The 22024-nt window shown below is 36.9% G+C and overlaps 1 protein-coding gene across 1 annotated transcript in view; it reads left to right on the forward strand.

Annotated features, from left to right (window-relative positions):
- The window catches only part of LOC134653679 (disheveled-associated activator of morphogenesis 1), a 91552-nt gene that overhangs the window by 44864 nt on the left and 24664 nt on the right, over positions 1-22024 (forward strand). Inside the window, exon 3 of the mRNA XM_063509072.1 lies at positions 6414-6542. Within this exon, the coding sequence (XP_063365142.1) occupies positions 6414-6542 (129 nt within the window). The remainder of the gene's footprint in view (positions 1-6413; positions 6543-22024) is intronic.

Below are 22024 nucleotides of genomic sequence, written 5' to 3' on the forward strand. Positions count from 1 at the left end.
CACAATTAATATAGAAACTGTTGGTGTCATAGAAATTGGCATCACCTAATTTTATAAACTCAAAATAAATAATTACGGTTTTTTGAGAACTCATACTCAAACACTTTGACAGATAAGTTGGAGCCAGATCTCGATACAACTAAATCGACCTTATTTCTATATTGTTATCGATATTTGAACTTCTTGATGTTTCGATCTAACGTGTAAGAACTCTCAGAAAACTTGTATAACCTACAAAAGGCGAGATGAGCCGAAACCCGCGAGACTAATAAAAAGAAGACTGTAATGTTGTGTTTCAGCGTAGGAGTTAAACCGTCAGTAAAATAAATAGGATAGAGGCTTAGAGGCATTTTATCATCGTTCTTAGAATTGGTGTTTGAAATTTTAATTCATATCGCAATACTCCTGCGGCTAAAGCCTACGTACCAGCAGTTGACCTCTTTGATATAAAATATAATGATGATGATGATGATGATAAAATATAATAGAATAGGTTCTGATCTGACCCGACCAAATATCAATGAAGCCTATTATAAGTAGTTTAAGTAGATACGAAAACGTTGCGTTTAAGTTTACGCAATTCTGCCCCAATACGGATTAAATAACGAAAAGGTCAGAACTCAGAACGGACCATTTTTAATATTTTCAAGTCAAAATATTTGATTGACGAAACGGATAACGCTGATTGGTTCCTTTTGTTGGTAACCATTTATGAAATACATAAACAAGGTCAAAGTCACGTTGCACTTATCGAAGTCATTAACCTCTTTAAACGTGAAACGTCGAAAGAGACGTGGTTTTTCTTAATGGCATACGTCGTTATATTTCTATGTTGATAGATTAAAGGAGCAGATGTGTTGCTTCAAACGCTCACCTAGAATAGCTGAGTAGATTGCTACAGAACCAGTATAGATAGACCCGGTAAGAACTAGAGTCGTGTGAATCTAAATTATACCAACTCAGTTTTACGAGACGCCGTCAAATAAGAAGGACTCCCATCGTTGATCGTCATCAAATCATGAAAAGAATAACAATGAAAGTGGTCCCTACGAATTTACGAAAATACTTTGTTTTTCAAGGCTATGAATTTTTCATCATGCTTAAAAAGTGCTGAGTATCGAAAGGAACACATTAAGGAAAGCTGTTAAAATTCAAGGACATAAAGGCAAGTCAAAGAAAGACTCGAGTCTTTACTAGACAGACACATAGAGCTCAAGTCTTCTCAAGACCACATAACACTGGTTAACCCGCACTCGCTCCACCTACAAGAACACACGTGAACTATCCAGCAGACAAAGAATTCCTAAAGGGCTATTCAAGTCGCGACGGGCAGTGTAATTAGACGTCAATTAATGCTTCATCGAGACAATATATCGAACGGAAATCGTGCGCGGACGCAGGACCGGTATTCGACTTGGGCTTTGAGTGAATGTGAAATGGCTGTGATAATGTTGAATTCGGAAGTGGGTGTGGCTTGAGATGTCTAATTTGAAGGTCAAGTACACACAGTAACTCTCTTAACTCTCCATCGGTGGACCTTATGCCTTTTGTAATAAGGTTTACGAACTGTCAGTTAACAGTGTGGGCGATGGTACAAGTGTTCAAGCGCCTAATTTCTTTGGACATATTTTTGCAGTAGTCCGGAACCAGTACTGAACAATCGGAAGTATCAATATGCCAAGAGTGACGATAAATTTCTTCAAAAGTGTGTTCTATAAAATAAGGTGGATGAAAGCTCTCTGGTATCAATAGTTTCAAGAAACTAGTCCGACTACCATAATCATAACTGATAAGTGTGATTACGGACCATTCGTAAATTAAATAGCATATTAAATGAAACTAAAACAGAAATTATTGCAACGTCATAAAGTCTACAATTGTCCGTAGACTCAGCTGTTCCAAAGGTTACTTAGCTACTGTAATGTCAGTTCCTATAATATGATATACAAGTTTCTGGAAGGCTCATATAGATGTCTGAAGAAACCATCCACGTCCTGATTCATGACATGTCTCACAGTATCACCATTTCAAGTAAAACTTTTGTTAAACCAAGTTGGCAGGTCACCACCCGACATTGAATAAAATCGAATACCGCTTCAGTTGTCAAATTGATTGAGAGTATTGAGACATAATACCGGCGCCAGGGCATTGTGCAGTGATCGTTCCGCGCATATCGCATGTCGCATACATCAGTGCGTGTATATTGTAGGGAAGTGTGGACACATGACTGGTAATCATGAGTTGCGTTGACACGAAGAAGCATACCAAAGGATTTTTTACGCTGAAAAGAAAGCTTAGCCTCGCTTTGCATGTAAGTTTTAACACTAGTAATTAAGTGAACGTAGATAGTTGACGTAGTATAAACACTGTGACGCCTTTATGGCCTTGGTATTCGGTTAATACCGTATGTTGCATCAAATAGATGGTGACGGCCAAAGTAGCGAAATTTCTCGTTACCGTATAAATTAGTATGTACCGATAAATTTGGCCACTTTTGCTGTCACTATCTATTTGATGGTGACAGTACAGCGTCACATTGTATGGGAAGACAGCAACATGCCTGGACAACGTGACGCTCCACGCAGCATAATATTTCAGACATAGACCATGACCTTACACATTTTATGCTGACCTGAACCGACAATGACAATGGACCAAACTGCAAAGAATTTTCCAAATAGTTCAACCGCCGCCGATTCGGATGACATACATGAACAAAGAAACAAAGATCCGACGAACTGAAAACCCCCCCTGTCTTTTGAAAGTCAGTGTAAAAAGATACGATAATGAACAAAAAAAAACAAAGATTCCGAGGAACTGAACCCCTCCCCCCCCCCCTTTTAAAGTCGGTGTAAAAAGATACGATAATAGGATTCCTTTAACAGCTAGACTTTACAAAAGTTTCCAAGAACTGTAAGCAGTTAAGCACGTTTGAAGCGGCCCCGTTTGATGTCTAACACTATGTTTGATCAGAGAACTGGTTCCGAGGATGCGGTTGTTATGAATACTTATAGCTTTAAAGTTGTGTTTGGTTAGCGTCGCAAATTTACTGCAAACTGCCCTTATGAGCGTAAATAATTTAGCGGCAGACGTCGGTGAAATCATCGACGCATATAAGCTTCACTTTTGTGAAGAGGGTTATCGCTTTCTGTAGCAAGCTTGTTAAGTTTTGTTGCAAATTTATCGCTATTTAAGGTGAAATATAACATCGATATATTTTATAATAAATTCCCTTTAAGGTCAAGGAATATGTGTCTAAGACCTAAGTGTGAGTGTCTAAGATGGCACAATGTCCCTTTATGTCTCTCTTTATCTCTCATTGGAAATTATTATTCTGTTGGTGGAGTCTGCCTGGATTCAGCAATATTACGTAATCTAGACCTTTATTATTATTAATTGATTCTCTTCAGCCGTTTTGAAATTCATGGTGGTGGATCACAACATCCTATAAAAACTATAAGGGTTCCTAGTTGACTACGGAACCCAAAAAAGACGTTATGATAGATACATTAGATACAGACTTAAAGTTAAAATAGTAGATAAATAGGTACTCATATTGCGTTTAATGATGAAATACATGCGTATCTAGGTGGAATGGAAGACAGGTGGATGTTGTGCAACGTTCAAATAGATAATTGTTCAAACAAAATTTCCGTTGTTTCTTTACTTTGTATTATTTTATTATAGCATCTAGTTCACGGTGCCGTTTTATTTATTTACGAGATAAAGTATATTTGCAGTTTGCTCTTTCTTAAAGATTCTTCTCTTTGTTTTTCCATGTGACTAATATTTGATATCGTATAATTTAAATCGACTCGTGTATTTTCAAATATAATGTTATTCTGTCTTAAATAAATAGGTATAATTTATAACAATTAGGTTAGGTAGCATAAACTAGTAGTAGTACTTACACCTATACTGTGTGATCATCATCATCATCATCTTGCTTTATAAATATATCATGTTAGGGTTTGAGATACCAACATTCTAAACCACTAAAAGTCAAACTAATGATAGTTATACTTAACCATAGAGCGTCAACCCTGACTACACTTCAGTTTCGCGCGACGCACGCGACAATTCAAGGAATTGTGTTCCGGCGCCGCAAAAGGATCGGAATTGGCCGCTGACTCATAACCCGTTAAGATAGCTTATATTTCATGATAATGTTTCTTGCAGATCATCTCAACTGAGCATATAGTCACGTTCCTATTTTAGGTTCCGTACCTCATAAGGAAAAAAACGGAACCCTTATAGGATAACTCGTGCGTTTGTTTGTATGTCCAACCATTCCCCCCCCCCCCTCCCTCCTCTTTATCTCCGAAACTACTGGGTCTAAAATTTTGAAAACAATACATAAAATAGTTCTTTACCTTTAGATGACAGGAAAACCTATTAGAAATGTGCAGAGAATATTAGAATGTGTGAGACGGACTTAGTGACTTAAACCCTCTTGGAACACGAGTCCGACTCGTTTTGTTCGGTTTTTCGACTTCGATGACTCAAAGCTTACATAGTAGTTTAGGGAACATATAAAGTGCATACATTTTAAGTTACACATTATTTGAAGTGGTAAAAGTCAACTTAAGACTTACGAATCGTTTTCGGGAACTGGGATCGTACTTAAATATTGCTTTTTAACAAGCTTTTATTAGGTCGACCTGTATGTAACTAACTATGTAATGGAATCTTGCAAGTTAAATTTGATCCACTTCGCGGTTTCAGATTGAGCTGAAATTTTGCATACACATGTAAGTCTGTATGCATTATTATGGTACCATCGAGCTGATCTGATGATAGAAACAGGAGGTGGCCATAGGAACTCTGTGATGAAACAACGCAACCTAATTGTGTTAGGGGTTTTAGAATTGTCTCGATGAGTATAAGTTGTCTGTCGTAAGAAAAGTACAGTCAGCGATAAAAGCTTGTACGAAAAATTAAATTTTTGCCAAAAACTTATTATAAATATTAATTCTAGGTATCATGGATATTGAAAATGTCGACAATTAGAAGTTTCCTGACCATTTTGGCCATTTATAAAGTGCATTCGTCGTTCATTTCTGGATGGACAATAAAATTTACATTGGCAATTCTACTTAGCCACTAAATATGTCGAAATGTCAATCAAGTAATCTTTGGCGAACTGTCCTTTCAATGCTAAGATCTGACATTTGTATTACCTAATTTCGAAAAAGGTCATCTGTCACATCGCAATTGATATTATTTGCTGTGTTTTACTTAATGCCAATGTACAATGTATATTTTTCGCCAAATGAAATGTTTTTCCTGATGACCAATCCATCAGTATTTAATTCATGCCACCAAGAACTGTAATAATGACCTATCTTCAATTGCCAATACTTACCTATATGGTTGTCACTTTTTCTGTCTCCCTGTACTGACATCAAGTATCACAATGCAATTAATTATCGATTACGGTAAACGGTAATTCGTGTAGTTCGACTCCGATTGCAACAGCCATTATTTCTTTTTCTTTCCGTCCAGTAGCTGTACGCCGTTTAAGGAACTGTCTTGCTCTTCCTTATGTTCCTTTGCAATTTAAATTCGGATTCTTGAATATTGTAACAACAACAGACCATCTGTGATTCTTATGTCTTTGTGATAAGGTTTAAGATATGTCAGTTAACAGTGGACGGTATATCATTTCGTGGACAAATCGGTCTGTCTGAAGATTTATCTCTTCATCTTAGTATTGCGTGAATTTACAATGGTCGTAAATTTAAATAATAATGAATGGTAGGACGTTGCATAATTTCGTAAATTGGGTATTTTCGATAGCGCACAAGTAAAGAAAGTTTGTGCACTTGTAATGTATTTGGCTTTTTATTTTGACTTTTGACTTGACATTTTGCTGGTCATTTTATGGTTTAAAGGCAGTTTGATACGTATGTTGTGATAAGTAGGTACTCCGTTATCCATAAGAATGCTCAGTAACATGTTTTTTTTTTCGTAGAAAGTAAAATTACTGCTATTGTTAGTGTTTGTCTTTGCTCTTAATAATCGAAAATAAGTTATTAAATTAAATTAAAATAAACAGGGCTAAATTATCCTTGAATAGTAAGGGTGAGTCCAAAAGTACGAAAGTAAATGATCTAATATTTAAAACCTTCGCGTTTTGAACACATATTAACTCACATTTATAGACGGGTCTAACGCGAAATTTATTCAATTACCTGTATACCGACGTTTCGTTGAATAAATTTCGCGTTAGACCCGTCTATAAATGTGAGTAAATGATCTGTCCCCAGTGGAAGGGTGTTCATAAGTCTACATTCTTCCGCTAATGGCAATGCCCATTCTTTGACCGAGAAACCAGCCTAGGGTCACCTGGGATCTTAAGTCTCTTTGAATAGCTCAGCTAATTAAAACTAAGTATTTATGTTTGTTTGCAGAATGACGAGCCTCCCGAGATCACATACTGCGTGGTGGGCGGCACGGGCGGGCTGGCGCTCCAGGCCGTCACACCCACCCATCCCATGCCGCCGCAAGATGAGCTCGACGCCAAGTTCGCCGAGCTGGTGGTAAGTTATTCATTCATTCATTTTGATAGGAAGAGGAGGATTGACAAAATGGTGGCAAGCAATTTGTCCAAGATAACAAACATGCGTACCAAGGGTTTTAAGATAATTAAAGTGAAAACGAAAATGAAAAGCTCAAGATGATAATTAATCAAGATGTCGACCATTTAGATGTAGGTACTTGACCATTTCTCAACAGAATTTAGACACCATATTTAAAAGCAGCGTATCGTCATGAACTTGATTTAGTTTCTACGACAATATAAAAACCTTTCGTAATACAAAAACCATCACCCATCAACATCAAATCAAAATAATAACCTAATCAATTCGCAATTAAAAACCCTGAAGATCGCACGCGCAGCCTTCCTTTCTAATCGAATCACACGTCGCGTCGGCTTGAAACATGAAGGGCTTTAATTAAGGGGGGTTTAATTAAGACTCCATCTAATCGGTTTGTAATAATGTTATTACTAATAATATCAGCTGGTCATCCGTCATTCTTGGCATTATTGTTCACACCTTGTGTTATGTTAATAATGTTTAGTTCTCATAATAGTTCTGTTACGTGTTGGCGCATTCCAGCAACGACTTTTGCGTAATTCATAAATATGAATTACGTTATTAAGTTATAAATATAACTTTTACTTATTCTCTTAGGTATTTTGTTTTCTTCTTATATCTCCTCACTTCTGAGGTGAAAAGTTGTAAATGCAACACGACTATTTTTTTTACGAGTACATCTCGTGCTTTTGAGACTCGCTGCGCTCAAATTTATATCGGATAATCTTTTGCTTCTTCGATTAAAAATTAGTACTCGAAGCAAAAACAAACGGTTGATTGTTGGTCCAAAGGATCTATAACTTTATAAGAACTGGTCAAAGTAAAAATATAGTTTGTCAAAGGACTGTCTCATTTCAAACATAGACAGAGATACTCGTAAATCTCGTAATCATACTATCTTTTTCTATAGTAGGTACTAGCACCCAAAAGAAAAGGATGAGTATAATTTTTTTGTTCTTATTTACTGACAAATTGGTTTGACCAACTATATGTTCTATTTTCGTATAACCCAGGCCAATTCAGACCTTTCTAATTTGGAAGTCGGGGCTTGCTTCAGCACTCTAAAATTCGGCGTAATTATGTCACGTATTTAATTTGTAATTACATCTAGAACCATAACATAGACATGCATCGGCAACAGAAGTAGACAAAAGCATTATCTCGAAGAATAATATTGTCTAAGGTAGAATCGGAGCGGGCGTTGGTGCCGTTTTGACAGATGTGCGGAAGACACGCCTTTCGGGCGCCAGGAGTCGCCACTTTCACGCGGTATCACATCGCTGGATAGGGTTAACAGTGACACTTTCCGGAATATATCATATCATCTATCTGCTATCATCATTTGTCATCGAGATCTATCATGTAGCTTAGCGGTGCGAAGTTGCGTTTTATTGGTGTGTGCGTTAAAAACGTTCTCTTGAACAGAAGTGTTCCTATCGTCTATGGACCTGGAGAATGATTAAAACTCTGTTCAGATGGCACGTTTACATTTGTGTGCATCAAATTTTTGTGAAAAGTATTACTCACACTCACATCACATAAATAATACAACACATTCCATGCAGCGTACATGATAGTGATACATGCAAGATTACCACGAATATTTGTCTCTATTACCCAGTGTTCCTAATTTGGAATTTTAGAAAATTGGTCTGTACCTACGCCATGCCCATGTTCTAAATTGGCCATCCATAGCGTGCGTATTGAATAACCAATTTAGCTAGGTCCCTAAATGGCTCAACAATCGCGGAGCGTGATGGTGCCTGATGAGACAAAGAGTTGCTAAAATGTAAGCGATGGTTGCTTTTGGTTGTTGAAATGTTTGATAAAAAAAATACTCGGCAAAACGGGACCCTATGGATATTTTCATAAGAATCGTCCCGATTTTAATACTGTTGAGGGTAGGTAGTTGACAAATGGCAAATCTTGGCCAATCAATGGCAACTTGCAAATCTTCAATAACTGCTAAGTTTAGCACCTTTATTTCCAACCCAGTAACAGCCCTGTGCGCGCATCTGATAGCAACAGGAGCGATACGCGTCGTAGGTGGCGTTTAATTTGATTTACCGCCGCGCAAATTATAGCCGCCCTTATCTTATTAATGGCGTACTTACGGCAAGTTGCGTGAGCTGTGCCCAGTTTATAACATTCAGAGTATGTTTATAGCAGCCAGACTATAACTAAGTCATCTACAATGTCACTAGCTGCAAATAAATATTTACAGATAGGTAGTTTCCTCTCTTGAGAATCTTAGAATATATGCGTGCCTCTTAGATACACTTAGGTGTCGGAGCTGAATTCGATCTATGTGATACAACACATTTTTGTATAAAATTTCTTAGTATAATGTAATCACACATGCTTCAAAGCTCGTTCAATGATAGTTTAGTTTAGATCAATTTAAACAACTTTTACTTTCATTCCCATTCAAAAAACAATTAACGGAAAATAAATTAAGCCGTGCGGAAGTGCGGATAGAATGTTGTCATAATAAACTGTTAACAACTTGTTTATATCATCGAAAGTGGTCATTATACCACCATGTTGGATTTAGAAACTGGATCAAAATGGGAGTGCTACAGTCAACATCAAATATATTTCCTTACTAATATCATAAATGCGAAAGTTACTGTCAGTCTGTCTGTTACCTCCTCACGCTCAAACCGCTGAACCGATTTAAATTATTTTAGTATTGAGATAGCTTGAGGCCTGGGGCTTTCCCCGGATAAATAAAAACCGGCCAAGTGCGAGTCGGACTCGCGCACGGAGGGTTCCGCACCATCAACAAAAAATAGAGCAAAACAAGCAAAAAAAAACGGTCACCCATCCAAGTACTGACCTCGCCCGACGTTGCTTAACTTCGGTCAAAAATCACGTTTGTTGTATGGGAGCCCCACTTAAATCTTTATTTTATTCTGTTTTTAGTATTTGTTGTTATAGCGGCAACAGAAATACATCATCTGTGAAAATTTCAACTGTCTAGCTATCGCGGTTCATGAGATACAGCCTGGTGACAGACGGACGGACGGACGGACGGACGGACGGACAGCGGAGTCTTAGTAATAGGGTCCCGTTTTTACCCTTTGGGTACGGAACCCTAAAAACTATAAGACTATAAAACTATAAGTAGTTTTTAGGGTTCCGTACCCAAAGGGTAAAAACGGGACCCTATTACTAAGACTCCGCTGTCCGTCCGTCCGTCCGTCCGTCTGTCCGTCTGTCCGTCCGTCCGTCCGTCCGTCCGTCCGTCCGTCCGTCCGTCCGTCCGTCTGTCACCAGGCTATGATAAGTCTTATGTTTTTATACAGAACAGTTTTTAGCAATCATCATCATCGCTCTATAGTCTATATTATATTTTGTCAAATGTTTAGAAATAAGGATGTATTCCGATGTATTTGGCCACTTTGGCTGTCACTACTAATATCAATTCGATGCTGACTATACTAACACCATTCTAACTGACCATCTATGGATCTTATCTCTATACAATAAGGTTCACGATTTGTCAATTAACACCGTGGACGATAGTATGTCGTAAATCAGAAGCTACTCGTAATATAAATTTCACCACATTAAGATATAAACAACGTTCCGTAAAATTTAATGGGCTCGCAAAAATCTTTGGTTAGTAATTAATGTTTAACTTCTGATAATCAATAACAGAACATGCGAACATCAGTTTCATTTAAAACCGTAGTCGTATGAAACCTTTATAAGGCAGAGGGAATATATTTCTCACATGACTTTGAACTTTGTTTCAAAGTGATAGGGTTCAATTTTTCATAATTTCTGTCACCTTAATATAGGGTTAAACTTGCTAATTTGTGTCCTTTTTAGTGGCGTTGTGTTTGTGGCAATATGTTTAATGCAGTCACATATTTTATTCGTTGAAATGCGCAAGAATATATGATATGCTTTAATAATCGAACATGTTTAAGGATTTTGGTACATAATTAAGCTTTTGGCTCTAATTTAACAATGTTTCTGTTCTCTTGTATCTCTCTCTATTCTTGGAAGCAAAGTTATCAAATCTTGCTTATTAGCCTACTTACATACTTTAAGGGAGTCCCACATAACCATCCCAAGCCCTTCCCCCTGGGTGGTATGCGTAATGCGTAATGCATTACCCCTTTATAAAAAAATATATATTTGAGATTCTTACAATGAGCTCTTTCATTTGATATGCAACACGATATAGTTTGAAAAACTTTATTTTTTAATTTGCTTATTACCCTCCAAAAGTGGACATACTTTAAGGGAGTCCCACATAACCATCCCAAGCCCTTCCCCCTGGGTGGTATGCGTAATGCGTAATGCATTACCCCTTTATAAAAAAATATATATTTGAGATTCTTACAATGAGCTCTTTCATTTGATATGCAACACGATATAGTTCGAAAAACTTTATTTTTTAATTTGCTCATTACCCTCCAAAAGTGGCTTCCATATTCATTTGTTTATGTTACATGTCCGTCTTTGGGTCACAAACTTACAATATGTGTGCCAAATTTCAACTTAATTGATCCAGTAGTTTCGGAGAAATTAGGCTGTGACAGACGGACAGACAGACGCACGAGTGATAAGATAAGATAAGATAAAAGATAGTTTATTCAAGTAGGCATAATTACAATGCGCTTATGAACGTCAAATAAAGCTAGGTAGACCGGCTCCAACCCTACACCTCTGCCCCGAGAAGATTTAAATCCCCCCTCAATTGGAGGAGGGTATCCCAATATGGGACCGGCAACAAACTCGGCGGGACACATCTTTTCAAAAATAATTACATCTTATAATTAACATGCATTACGAGAAAATAAGGGAAAAAATACAATTTAAATTACTATAGAATTCATGCAATTATACACATAAGGTGTAATAGAAATTTGATTTAGAAAATATACATATGTACATGGAATCATACAAAATCGTAGCTCTTTCAGAAAACATATCAAATTCTTACAAAAGGAAAAGAAAAAGAAAAGAAAAGAAAAAAAAAAAAAAAAGAAAAGAAAATGAAAAGTGATCCTATAAGGGTTCCGTTTTTTCCTTTTGAGGTACGGAACACTAAAAAGGTAGGTACTCTAAGGTCCATAAAAACAATTTCGTTATAAGATACAATTAAAAACAAAAGACGCACATCTCGGCCGAACTACTTTTTCTGTTATGCACCGGTTGCATAATGCATAAACGTATCCAAGATACGTTGATTGTCTCTGTCAAGTGCTTGAAGGGTTAATTACAAAGATAGTGATGTAACTGTAATATATCACTTTCACTGGTCATAATAAATCAGTAAACCCTTTAAAACCAACAAAACAATAAAAATTCTTTACTTCTCGTTTGTAAGATCCATATTAGACTTCGGTAGTGTTGTATGGAGCCCTTACTTCCAGTGCCATAAATCTAGAATAGAAAAAGTCCAAAAAATTTTTATTAAAATACTCAACTATCGCAATTTTCGTATTAACTCAAGTTACCAGGAATCTCTACAACACTACCGACTTCTATCTTTAGAAAATAGACGCAATTTAACTGACGCGACAATTTTATTTAAAATTATAAATAATCTAATCGATTCTCCTACTTTGTTATCTAAAATAAGGCTCTCGTGTAGTAATCGTCCAGCTCGCTCCTCACGTAAAAAATATCTATTTTCACCTCTCCACTTTAAGAAAAAATATACAAAAAATTGTTTTCTCTCCCGTGCGCCTCAAATGTATAACAATAAATTTTTGCATATAAACCCCTTTAATGTATCCATTTCATCTTTTAAAAATAAAATATCTAATTGTTTATTACATCCCACGCAATAACTCTTGATAATTGGAACTCTGAATAATGTAAAACCTAAATGATATATCATAGATAGATCTTAAGAACCTTTGTTAATATTTACCATTTAATATTTCCTAGTCATTGTCATTTAAATTGTTAGCTGGATTTCGTCGACAACTTAACTGACAGGTTTCCAAAATATATTATATATATACATATAAGTATACAAAGTAATAAATTGTCAGTTGTAATGTTGTGAGCCTGTCTGTTGGGTAGTACGATGGATCTCTCTCTACCACTCAGTATCAACTCCTATGTTTCTACAATAACGCTTGTAAATTTCGGCACTGGTTGTCTTCTCTGTAATCCATCCTTTGTATCTTTTGATGTAATGACTGTTTGTTGCCATAATAAAATAAAATAAAATAAAAATAAAATAAAAATAATAGCTGGCCGGCAGGCGCCAGTTGTTGTTGATTTTGATAGAAAATTCACTAGAATCGCTAGAGAAATGCCTAATAAATAGATAGTTACTACATAAAATGTATACTTGTTAAAATAAATTATAAAATGGACTCAGTTGAACTGCTAAGGACAGCAAAAACAATAAAAATTAATGGTATAATAATGAAGGATGTGGCGGAAATATCGCCGTATTTAGAGCTGTGTACGGAATATTTTGGTAGCTTAGTTGGTAAAGTGACGTGCTGTTAACCCAAGTTCCTTCCTCCAAAAAATTGCGAAATCTTCACTTAGACCTTTACTTTATGATTGCCTATAGTTAATCGAGTGTATCGGGATATATAAATAAAGCCGTGACGACACGTTCTAGTTTCCGAATAATTTTGATATTTTTGTTTTTTGATGAGATACTCTTGTTGGTTGATCTGATCTGTTTTGTCAATTTATTCCGCCAACGTAGCTAATGTCAAGTTGCGTTACGTATTTCGCAAATCGCTAAAAATATAGTCATTCTAACACTTTCATTTAAACTAACATTGTTATCCGTGAGATTCATTTTTTTAAATATCATTGCGATTTCCCCTGTTTCCTTAGCCATGTCTGCTGTCATATTTGGCCGCTGACTTTGCGTTCTTGACAATGACTGGACAATAGAATCTCAAATCAGCAGATTGTAGACACTTTCTCTCGACCCCTGCGGAGTCATGATATGACTGACCAGAGAACCGATGATATTTATAATGCTTCACTGACCAATCACTACAAGGCGGCCAGTATGTTTAAGTCTGAACTAAAATTTTCTATTATAGACAACAGCAGTAAGTAAACGGGTGAGGTGTTCGAAGTGACCTATACACGCTTTTATTCTCAGTTTTTTTTTCAAAATACCTCGCCTGCTTAGAATCTTCTGATTCATGAATATTATGTACTATAAACCACGTTTATAGTAAAAAGCTTATAGCAGGTCTTATGGCTGTGGAACCCCATAACCTGTAACTTATGTGTAATTTTTGACAAAATCCAAGTTTGCAACGCAACGCAAATGAGAGGAATATGCCGTGACAGATTAACAAAAAAGATGCATTTTTTTGGGAATTTCGGAAACTTTACTCAACATCTTGGAGGATATAATCAAACGGAGACGCCATGTCTGTAATTTTCTGTACAAAACAGTCTGCCGATTTTTGCGGGGGAGGGGAACGTCAAATGTATGCGTAACGTAAAAATAGCCATGTCAGATAAACGTCAGTCCATACATTGTGTATGACCGTTGGCCGCCTATTTTCGACAGAGGGGAAAGCCTGTTAATGGCTACTCCGTTTAGTTGTATCCTCCAAGCTCAACATCATAAAAATTGCAGAAGAGTAAAAAGTGAACAAAGTAAAAAGTTCCACACGTTGTACCCGACTCTTAAGGTTCATTGGGATACCCTCCTCCGATTGAGGGGGGATTTAAATCTTCTCGAGGCAGTGGTGTAGGGATGGAGCGGATAATAGCTTTATTTGACGTTCATAAGCGCATTGTAATATGCCTACTTGAATAATAAACTATCTTTATGAGAGTTCTACACTAGGAATTAGCTCGCAGTAAAATTGTTTCGTGAATAGCTTGGAAGTTATTAATGATTTCTCCTGCCGACAGAACGTTAACACCTATGATGATGCATCAATCACGGTTGTACTCTTTGACGTCTTCACTGCGATTCATCATTGCTTGGCAGCTTGATTTCGGATGTTCGGTAATAGCTATTCGACAATAGGAGATTGATGTTGACATTTTATTGTTATCCGCCGATATGAGCTATAAATATTGCTATTTTTTTACGGAACTTTGCAGAAGTAAACTGTCATTCTATGGAACTTGTCATTCTATGGAACTTGTCATTCTATGGAACTTGCTATGTAAACAAACCGCCATATTGAAATTGTCTCTGAATTATGAATTTACTAGTGACTTTTGTTTACATAGTAAGCAAGTTCCATAGAATGACACTTTAAGCTTGAGGTTCTCAGACACTTTGTCCAATATTTTTTGAATTAAGGTCAACCGGGATAAATGCAACTTCGGGATAATTGCGTCTATTCGTTATTTCTCGAATACGTATGGTCTGAACGCCCTTTTTGTTACGTTTTTATTTGCAAGTATCTCACACTTTTATCACTAGATCACACGGGAGATCTGATAATTCACGCTGTTTATTAAATAACTCAAATATAAGCCTTAGTCGTAGGTTGTTAGTTGCCTTTACCCCGGTTGATCTTAGATGCTACTTGAGATTATTTTATTATTATACCGCATAAAATACCCAATAACTATCCTCTTCTTTATTTCTGTGGAGAGTGTGGAGTCCTTTCCAATGCAAAAAAACTTTATAAGCAACATTAGGCATTAGTGGACTCTGTAAAGATTCACTTTCTAACAAACCCGATTTTTACTAAATACAACTCGAAATCAAATTTGACCCGTTTCTCAGGATCAAAAATTCACAAATGCCTTGATGCTTTGTGCCGCTTATGCTACTTTGAATCAACTACCGCACACAATAACATCATATATCACATCAACATGCACATATCAACCAGCTTATCAACTTCAAAGGTCACTAGATCTTTCCTGTCCAATCAATATTCTAATATCAATAGCACCCGTTTTCTAGTTAATCCTCGACCGGCCTTCACTCGGCGAAGAGTCACGATCTATCAAGGTACTCTTGTTGGTCCCACGCACTTATTAAATATCGGATTGTTGGAATTCCTTTGACAAATGCGGAGCTTTCTTGTCTATTGATATTGATATGCCGCTGTAGCCTGTACATTCTGTGTTAATTCAGACTGTAGCTGCTTGTAATCTCGTTGTATCCTGTATTCTTAAGGTAACGACTGTAAATTTGGCAGCATTACTGCTGCAGTAGTAAGGCGCGACATTGCTGCCAACTGAATGTGTCAGTAATGACTGCAGAAAATATCAATGTTGAAGCTCGGAGCCCGGCTTTTTGACTTTTGCTTCAGCGTCGCGCGTCGCTGCACCACCAGTTATTGGAGCAGTAACGTAACATTTACTAAGTATGAATGGATCATGTTTTACGATATTTGTTATTTTGAGTTGCTTATCATCAAACAGCTATATTACATTTTCAAATCTTGAATCACAATATTGATGAAATCAGATTGCGTATTGAACTTCAAGGTTAAAAATGTTGCCCATCATATTTCTCGTCCAAAATCCTGAGTTCTTTTAAATATCTAGAACTTACCTATTCTATTCATCTATGCCTTCTTTAGATATTTGGCCTAGTAGTAGCCCAGATGCGTCATTGTACCAAAGGTCGGCCCATTAGTAACACTTGTGCTACTGTCATCTCGGTAGCGGTTGACTGACACCTTTAGCTCTGATTGCCTCGAAGGTCAAGTACCTTATCGTTACAGAGTTAAGTAGGACGAGTAAGTATTACTCTGAATGGTTCATAATGAGTCAGTTAGCCGCTTTTTGTTTAGTGTTTAATTGCCAATTCTATTTGGTGATCATAGTAGGTACTTTTGTTAAGCATATTAATAGGTCATGGCTTTTATAGGATATGGAAACAACCATGTGCTGATGTAGATTCGATAAATAAAATGGTGAACACTCACAAGCTTATTATAAGATTAATATACTTAAGTATTCCTGTACAGACAGCTGATACGAGTAGGTAGACACGATATGTTTGCGTGTACTTGCCGTCCATTGCCGCATTGCGACGAATAGACAAGCGTTCGGAAATGCTATTTAATTGTTAGGTGTGTAGGTGAACGATTGTTGATATGCCTTTCTCATATTTATTTATCAGTTCCGATAGTCAGGCAGTCCATGTGTTCATTTCATAGACCTGTTTTTGCAGGCTTTGTCGGTTGTTTTGCTCAAATTAAGATTTGAACCAGTGTTTTTAGATTGGGATCTTGCAAACCAGAGCTAACCATATCAGAATCCGAATCCGAATCAGAATCTTATTTAATCAAGTAGAATTTTACAATCTCTTTTGAATCGTCGTATGAACACTTTAATAATCGTAAATAAAAGCTTAATCTAACCATATAAGAAACAATGTTTCTCCTAACTCAATCGTTAATCTTACAAATATCGTTTTAATGACTGTGTAAGTAACATTCGGCGAAACTTGCCTAAAAATTAAACTCTCGACACACATATTTCATCTACGAAATAGCCCCTTGTTAAACGTAATTTTATTTTCTGATACCATCAAATTTTACTTGGAAACAGTAAAGAAACGTCGTAGGTACGCTTGTTAACTCTTAATCCGAATAATTGCTGTCACAATTACTCAAAAAGAACAAAGTTTTCCTTCATCTTGATAATTGCTCATCATTATACTGTACGTACCGTTCAGGGTCTTATCTCCTTAAGGATTTTTATCATTACCTACTGATTCTAACGGGACTACGTCCTTAAATTCCTTCATCATTTATTTAAGATTTTGTTTATAATATAACGTTGTCACAATATTCTTAATTCGAATAATTGTTATCAAATTCCCCAATTAGAAGAAAGTTTTTCTTCATTAAATTTGACTTTTTGTCAAATATTTGGCTGAGGCATTAGGAATCTTATCTTCTCTACTTAAAGCTCATTGTCATATCTGATAATGTCCAGCAAGTCAAGGATGTGATTTCAAACGTTAGCAGAGCCGAGGGCATGTTAGCCCAAACATTGAAGCTATTGTATTACAGTTAAGTATTGCAGTTTTGGATGATTGAATGTGATTGAGGCAGAGAAGGTAAAGAATCTTGTTCTTTCCCCACCTTTCGTGTGACAGATATCCTCCAAGGGCACCAGAGTGTATTGGCTGCTCGCTAACAGCTCTCAACAAACTATCCTGCGTTGTAATAAATCAACAATTTTGGATGCCGAGGTCACGTAACACTGGTATTTGTAAGAACTCGAATATCTCTCGCGTCCGACCAGTTGGATGAACAGCAGACATCGAGATAAGGCGAACTGTCGTGGGACCCTTTGTTTTGTGGTCGCGCACGGCTGGCCCGTAATGTAAGGTCATGGTTACAATGCGGTTTAATACTAAAACAATATAAAGTGAAATGCGACTTCCTTAGTGTGTCAACTGTGTCATCTTCGTTGTGACATTATTTGTAGACATTTGGTTTATTGTAGTTAGATAAGTTTTTAACTTGGAGACCGGTGTGGTACCTATTTTATGAATATGTTTATTTATAGCACGGGGTGTGTTCTCGTTAACTGATACAATCTAAAAAAGTACCTTTCCTACATACTTGTATTACCCTGTGGTAGATACATCTGATACGAGTATGTCTACTAGAGGTTGTAACGCTTTCAATTTAAATTGTACTTATTGTTTATTATACATAGATTGTTGATATGGGCATTATTATTACCATGATGTTACTATAAATATATACCTACATATAACTGACAAATACTTTAACGAGTAAATAAAATATACTTATTCTTGACAGTCGTCAAGGTATTATAACTCCACGCATAGAGAAGTTTCGGACAAACCTGTTTGAAAATATAATAGATAATAGATGATGTAAAATCAATTAACACAGTGATCATTTCGCTTAGAAAGTATCCGTGTCAAGAACAGCATAAAGTTATAAATACGCCAATAATAAAACAATTTGCACAAACCTGCAACCTCCACATTAACATAATGGCAAATAACTTGTCACCGATAACGTAACCTGTGACATTTCTGAGCAGGGATGTTGCGAACATCCGCATCCGCATCCGCAACCGCGGAACATCCGCATTATTTTCAACATCCGCATCCGCATCCGCATCCGCATAAAATCGATGCGGAGCTTATGCGGATGCGGATGTTGAACAAGTCGGTACAGGAACGTCTTAGCGGCGGCGTAAGTGCTAGGTAATTTCGTCATTACCTATAACGAAATCGTCTAGATCCAGAAAAGTCGGCGAAGTTACTGTTTATTAAATATAACGCACCTATATTCTTGCTCAAATACTAAACGTTTGGTTTTTTTAATAAAAAAATACTAAAAATGTAATATTTGACGTTTTCTAAGTACCTAATCTTGACATCCGCATCCGCATCCGCATCCGCGGATGTGAGCCTTTAAAAATCCGCATCCGCATCCGCATCCGCGGATGTCAAAAAATCTGCATCCGCAACATCCCTGTTTCTGAGTATTGAAGGCTTTCCAATACTACAGTGTCCTTGACAGCTTAAGTACATTTGAATTCAGAATACATAGGATGTTTTGGGAGTTGGAAGCATTGAAAAGCGCCAGAGTAGGTACCATTAAGTTAACTGACGATTCCTAAACCTTCTTACTTTGACATAAGGTCCACATTTGGCTAGTTCTGTGTTGCTAGTAAGTATGCAAAGTGGACGTAACTTTCCTAAGAAAGCTGCCGACATTGTAAAATAACTTTGTGCGAATGTATTGACGATTGGGTGCTGGATGGCTATCGTGAAAATCTGTGAAGAAAGTGTCTGTCGTTCTCACATTATTCGAGTGACAGGGACGTAGAATTTTACAATTTTGATGCACGTGGTAACACTCCTAAAGTGTTGTTATCAATATTAGGCGTGACTCACTCACTCCGCGATTTCGTCGGGTCGCTAATACAAGTACCTACTAGTGCATGCGGCCCACACCAATTTTGGTGTCTAGCCATAGTAGTTGCCGCGCACCGCTACGGAACGGACGCCTGCTCGCGCTTGCGCTACCTAGCGGTCATATCTGTCGTAATAGACGCGTTTTGTTACAGAGTGAATCTTCTAAACCTGGTAATATTATTTATTCCGTGTCAATATCTAGTTGTGTGTCAATAACTACTTAATATAAAGTGTGTATGAAATCTTAAGACTTCGTCACACAGTCACGTTTTCCGGGCGGGGCGCGCCGCTTTTACATATAAAAAAGCTCACGCGCTGCCCGAAAAACGCGCCTGTGTGGCGGAACATTTAAAAGGATAACATGTTAACTTACCTAATAAGGTTCACGGGTATATGGCGAACAATTCCTATGGCAGGCCCCATCAGTATTATGGAAATAAGTGGACAGTATGACAATATTTGACATGTCCATGTGAGCGGGCTTGATTAGTCACTGTCAACAAGCTGTGTATTTCCATTTCTGGGAATTGAAAGCGTGAAAAATGCCATTTTACCGTCATACTGTCACATTTACTTTTCACGGTTTTTTGTGTGATACCTACGTTAAAGATACAATCAAAATAGACTTAAACATTACGTACACTTGCACTTGTAAATAATACTATATCGTATTTTCGAATTAAATTCCTTAGAATATAAATTAAATTAATTATAGTTTGTCAAGCCATTTCCGTCAGTACCCATACCCATAGAAAATTTGAATTTCGCTCTTTTTTCTACCGACGAAAGTTGTTTGACCGGCTATAAAAAGAATATTAAATTTAAACACCAAAAATATAAACAATTAAACAAGTTGACAGGCAACCTGCGGCAGTAGCACGGTCGCATTTTTATCGCTTGTCACCATGCCTGTCACGTTCTAACAAGTATGTAAGTGCGAAAGTGGCAGGCATAGTGACAGGCGATAAAAATGAAACCATGCTGCGCCCGCTGAACATAGTAGGTTTTCTGTAGTATCTAAAATTCTAAAAGCTAATAAACGCTTATGCAGACGATATTATATACTTAGGTATACTACGCATGCGCGTCGGTAAGTAGAAAGCTCGGACGGTAATGAACCTGTCAGAGGGCCAAAGGCTGACGCTTTCCAGCAGTATGGAGGGCGCATTAGTTCCGATCTTCAATAGAAACCCTACCGTTCAAGTATAGTCCGTATATTCTCCATGAGTTGTATCGGAGCGGCCAAGGCGCTCAAAAATATCTAAACATGCACTTAAACGTTAAGTTATTTGTGCAACCCTGGGCGCTCTGATATATCTGATGGCGACTGTACAATACATATAAGTCAATACAAAAGTATTGACTTGTGTTAGCCCTTGAGGCCTAGTTGCAGAATAAATAAAAAAAAGAGATTTTTTGGCAGTCGTGTAAAAATACACGGAAATTGTTTCACCTAAAGTTTCATTCTATGGAACTTGCTAACTATGTACTTAAACAGACCGCCATATTGAAACTGTCAAAAAATATGAATTTACTATTGACTTTTGTTTACATACTTAGCAATTAAGTTCCATGGAATGACAGTTTACAAGACCGCAGTTTTTATGCTTATGATGACGATGACATGTATATTTATGTTTCTGCCTCAAAGTTTTGTCGTTTACTTGACGTATACTCGTAGAATCAATGCTTATACTTATATGTACTGTTGGCCTAGGTAATTTGCCGGACGGCGTGTGACTTATGACATGTAAACAACTTAATAACTTTCCAAGTCGCGAAGAAAGTCTACTTATTTCGCGTCAACTGATAATTTTTCACGTCTCTATCTCGTATGTATAAATAGTATGAAAATAAATGTATATCTATAAATTATTAACAAACTGTACTTATGTCAATAATTGTTAGAAATATTAAAGTGATAAATAAGTGAAATATATAGTATAGTTTGTAGCTTTCTAATAGACCCCGAAGGCTAATCCTATTGTCTATTGTTCAGTAAAACCGTGTTGTTCAGTAAAAATTATTATATTTGGCACCTGAGCGCGGGCTAGTCCAACGCTCAAAAAACCAGTGTAGGTGCGCTCTCCGATAACGCGCCTTTGTTACGCATCTCGATGACACATTTTAGACTGGTTCTGTAGCGTTCGACTCGCCGGCACCCAGTAACCGAAGTACCGATTTTTTATGCAGGTGGTTGTGGCACGTGGCACGAGCGGTTTTTCTTAGCCTAAACAATTCCCCGTTTGCGTAAAAGTCCTTTGTTCTGTTCCACCCGATATATAGAATTTCTGCGATTTTTGTGACCTTTTTATTTTGTATTGAGAGTGAATAATATCATAAATCGTTCTTTAAATAGGTATGTTAATACGTCTGAAAGTTTAAAAAATAAACAATTAAAAAAATAGAGAATGTTATTAAAACAAACTTTGAATTTCAAAAGACCGACTCTTTAGATAGTGTGCTATCTAAAAATTCTATTATACAGTTCATCAATTATGTACTACATTTTTACTACGTTATAGCGATCATAACTATCACTTTTTTCAAAGACATTTTGAAAAAG

The sequence above is a fragment of the Cydia amplana genome, chromosome 13 (assembly GCF_948474715.1).
Source record: "Cydia amplana chromosome 13, ilCydAmpl1.1, whole genome shotgun sequence".
Lineage (NCBI taxonomy): Eukaryota > Metazoa > Arthropoda > Insecta > Lepidoptera > Tortricidae > Cydia > Cydia amplana.